The sequence below is a fragment of the Daucus carota genome, chromosome 9, assembly GCF_001625215.2.
Source record: "Daucus carota subsp. sativus chromosome 9, DH1 v3.0, whole genome shotgun sequence".
Lineage (NCBI taxonomy): Eukaryota > Viridiplantae > Streptophyta > Magnoliopsida > Apiales > Apiaceae > Daucus > Daucus carota.
In genome coordinates, this window is record NC_030389.2 from 2,367,061 (window position 1) to 2,370,304 (window position 3,244).

A 3,244-nucleotide genomic window follows, 5' to 3' on the forward strand; every position below is an offset into this window, starting at 1 on the left:
CAGATTCTAGTATTCGACTCCAGAAAATACAATCTTAATTATTTTATTTATTTATTTCTGCCGATCATATTTTGTTCTGCGAGAAAAAATAACCTTCCCAAAAAATATCCAAGGTTTCTCTCTGAATATGAATAATAATAATGTCATTTAAATAATTCGTTGTCACCAAATATAATATATTAATTTTATTATGACATATTGCACATGAAATAAATAAATATTATTATAATTTGAAATCTTCTTTTGAGTTTGTGAAAATTTGTTTTGAATGGAAAATATTGGAAAATGAATTTTCAATTCAATAAAAAAGATGCTCATGCATAAAGTAGAATCTTGATAAAGATTATTTGATTAAAAATTATATGATGTAATATGTTTTGAACAAGATGTTACTTAAACGATTTTATAAAATAATATCAGATACAATTTACTAGAATTTATATATAATAAAATTTAGAATAAATTACACGAATCTACAAAAACGCGCCGTGTTCCACCTTTCCTCTGCTCTACTCTACTTAAGAAACTCCACTGCTACTTATTTCCTCATTTTCCACTGTTCACGTTCATTCTCACGCCTGATAATCTCGCCGCCGGCGTCGGAGCTCCGGCGACCTAGTAGCGAACGCCGACTTAGCAAGGTTAAAAATTCTTATTATAATTGCTTTACTTTCTGTTAGCAAGGTTGAACAGATTCCTTAGAGTATGTTAATGTTGCTGAATTTTATATGATCCTTGATTCCCTTCGATCTTGACTCTTACGGAACAAAATTTTATTTGAATTCATCACCTGAAAATCGATATCGAGTTATTGATATTAATCCACTCTTTTATTTTGTGTATCTGTAAATTAGATGTAGACCTTATGCGATATGGAACCCTATGATGTTATGCGATATGGAACCGATGATGTTTTACTTATCATCGAGTCTGTTTGGATTGCTTTTTTATAATTTTGTTTCGCGGTGAGTTACAGGAATTTATGTAATGTTGGTATATGGATTTGAACTATTTTTTAAGCACATTATTGTAATTGTTTGAAGTCATGAGGTTAACAGAAACAAGAAGATTAGAGTTGAACATTGAATTGCTTAATATGGATTTGTAATGCGTTGAATTGAATTAGAATTGAATTGCTTGCTCTGCCACGTGGTGAGTATTTAGGGAACATGTATGGATTTCTTGTTGTTTTCAAGTTGTTTTTTTTATTGTTTTTTGATGAAATTGTTTTAGTTTTTTGCAGTTCACGGAAACATGGATGTTTGTTTGAGAGCTGTGTCGGAGCTAGCAATCATAGCAATAGCTAAGCCTCTTTTAGGGAATGAAGGGGATGTACAGAGATGGAAAGCTAGCTGGGTAGCAGGCTTTGCGACGTATTTCATTGTCTGTCACTCTATTAAGATCTGTGTGGGAATGAAAAGAGATCAAGTTGCTCTAAGAAACAAAACAGAAGTTTGTGCTTTCATACTAAAATATATTTTGCAGTTTCTGGTCCCTCTCTCACATTCTTCACTAGCATATGCTTATCTCACCGGGATTGAGACAAAAAATCATCACATGGAAGATGATTGGAAAATGGTTGCATTGGGTATAAGAGTACTCACTCTTGTAGTAGGAAGTTTGTTAGCACTCATGGGTGCTTGCAAGATATGTTATTCAGCAGCTAATGAGCAGTATCAGATAACTGCTATTCAAACAAATGTGGAGAATGTATCAGGACTCGGACAGTGGGATGTGGAGAATCAATCATTTGCCCCGGAAGAGATACAAATGGATGTGGACGATGACTCATACCCAGATACATTTTTATCACACTCGGATGTCGAGACTCAGTTACTTGCAGATGCAAATGTATCGGAAGAGCCACAGATGTATGAGGAGAATCAATCATTTTCAATGGAAGAGATACCATTGGATGTGGATGATCACTCATATCCTGATGCATGTTTATGGGACTCGTTGGAGGGTGTGGAGAATCATTCACAATCAAATGCAAATGTATTGGAGGAGACACAGAGGAATATGGAGAATCAATCATTTGCACAGGAAGATACACGATTCGATGTGGAGGACCACTCATATCCAGATGCATGTTTATCGGACTGGTTAGAATGTGCTGTGGAGAATCCATCACTTGCAGATGCAAATGTATCAGAAGAGGTGCAGAGGGATGGAGAGGATCAATATATTGCAAGTGAAACTGTATCAGAAAAGGTGCAGAGGGATGTTGAGAGCCGACCATATTTTATGGATCTGAAAGAATGGCCTGAGTGTCTTCCATCTACATCAGAATCTACACCAGATGTGATGGAATTCGTGAATCTATGGGAATGGGATAGAAATGGATTTACAGATACAAATGATCTGAAATTGTTACTCTGGGATGTGGATAAGCAATTTTATGCAGATGCAACTGTAATAGAAGAGGAACAGAGATATGGGGAACAATTCATTAGCAGATGCAAATGTAATGGTACAAATGACGGAGGATCAATTACTTGGAGATGCAAATGTATTGCTAATGCAGATGTATTGGAGCAGCTTTCCTGACAGGAATAAAGTATGTCCGTCTTAATTTTCGAATAGAGTTGAAATTGGGGATACATAGCTGCTTTAGTTTATTTATCTATGACTTGCTTGTTTTTTGTGTATTAAGTGTTTTGCTTTCATCGTCTTCATTAAAGATATTGCTTATATAGATACCATTGCAAGGAATATATACGTCTTATATGTAAACCTGTGATGTTTGACTTCATCATCAACGATAGATGTTATGGTTACTTACTTCTTATATTACGTGACATAGGTGAATGGATTTACACTACTAGTTAGTGGCTGCACTCAATTGTTAAATCATTCAAATTCACGAGGACAAACTAAGAAGACCAGAGTCAGTTTATAATAGTTATTTGAAATTTACTTACATATGTGGGGTTTGTTTCATCAATAAATGGATACTAGCTATTTTTAGCTGCAAAATTTTTCTTCTAAACCTTTAGAACACAAAATTTTGGATCATCCATGATTTGTTGGAAAATTCGTCTAAAAAATCTCCCTTTTTAGCATTAGTTTTGAGGCAGTATATCATTCCCTTGTTAGATTTCATTATTCTATTTTTGTCAGCGTCGAGTTCTCTTGTTGTTTTTGTTCTTAAGAGTTCAGCTGGTGATTAGTTACTTTAGGTCTTTCATGTCTTCCTTGGTCTCTCTCTTTTTCTTTCTTTTTTTCAGAGTTCAGCTGGTGA

General features: G+C 34.6%; 1 protein-coding gene across 1 annotated transcript; it reads left to right on the plus strand.

Moving 5' to 3' along the window:
• Nucleotides 1-488: 488 nt before the first annotated feature.
• LOC135149255 (uncharacterized) lies at nucleotides 489-2,791 on the plus strand. The gene is made up of 2 exons (XM_064084439.1): nucleotides 489-641; nucleotides 1,234-2,791. Exon 2 carries the CDS (start codon nucleotides 1,255-1,257, stop codon nucleotides 2,548-2,550), a length of 1,296 nt encoding a protein of 431 aa, XP_063940509.1. The 5' UTR covers nucleotides 489-641; nucleotides 1,234-1,254; the 3' UTR covers nucleotides 2,551-2,791.
• Nucleotides 2,792-3,244: the final 453 nt, after the last annotated feature.

Bases quoted from the DNA above. Each gene is read 5' to 3' on its own strand.
- LOC135149255 (XM_064084439.1), top strand. From the start codon at position 1,255: ATGGATGTTTGTTTGAGAGCTGTGTCGGAGCTAGCAATCATAGCAATA.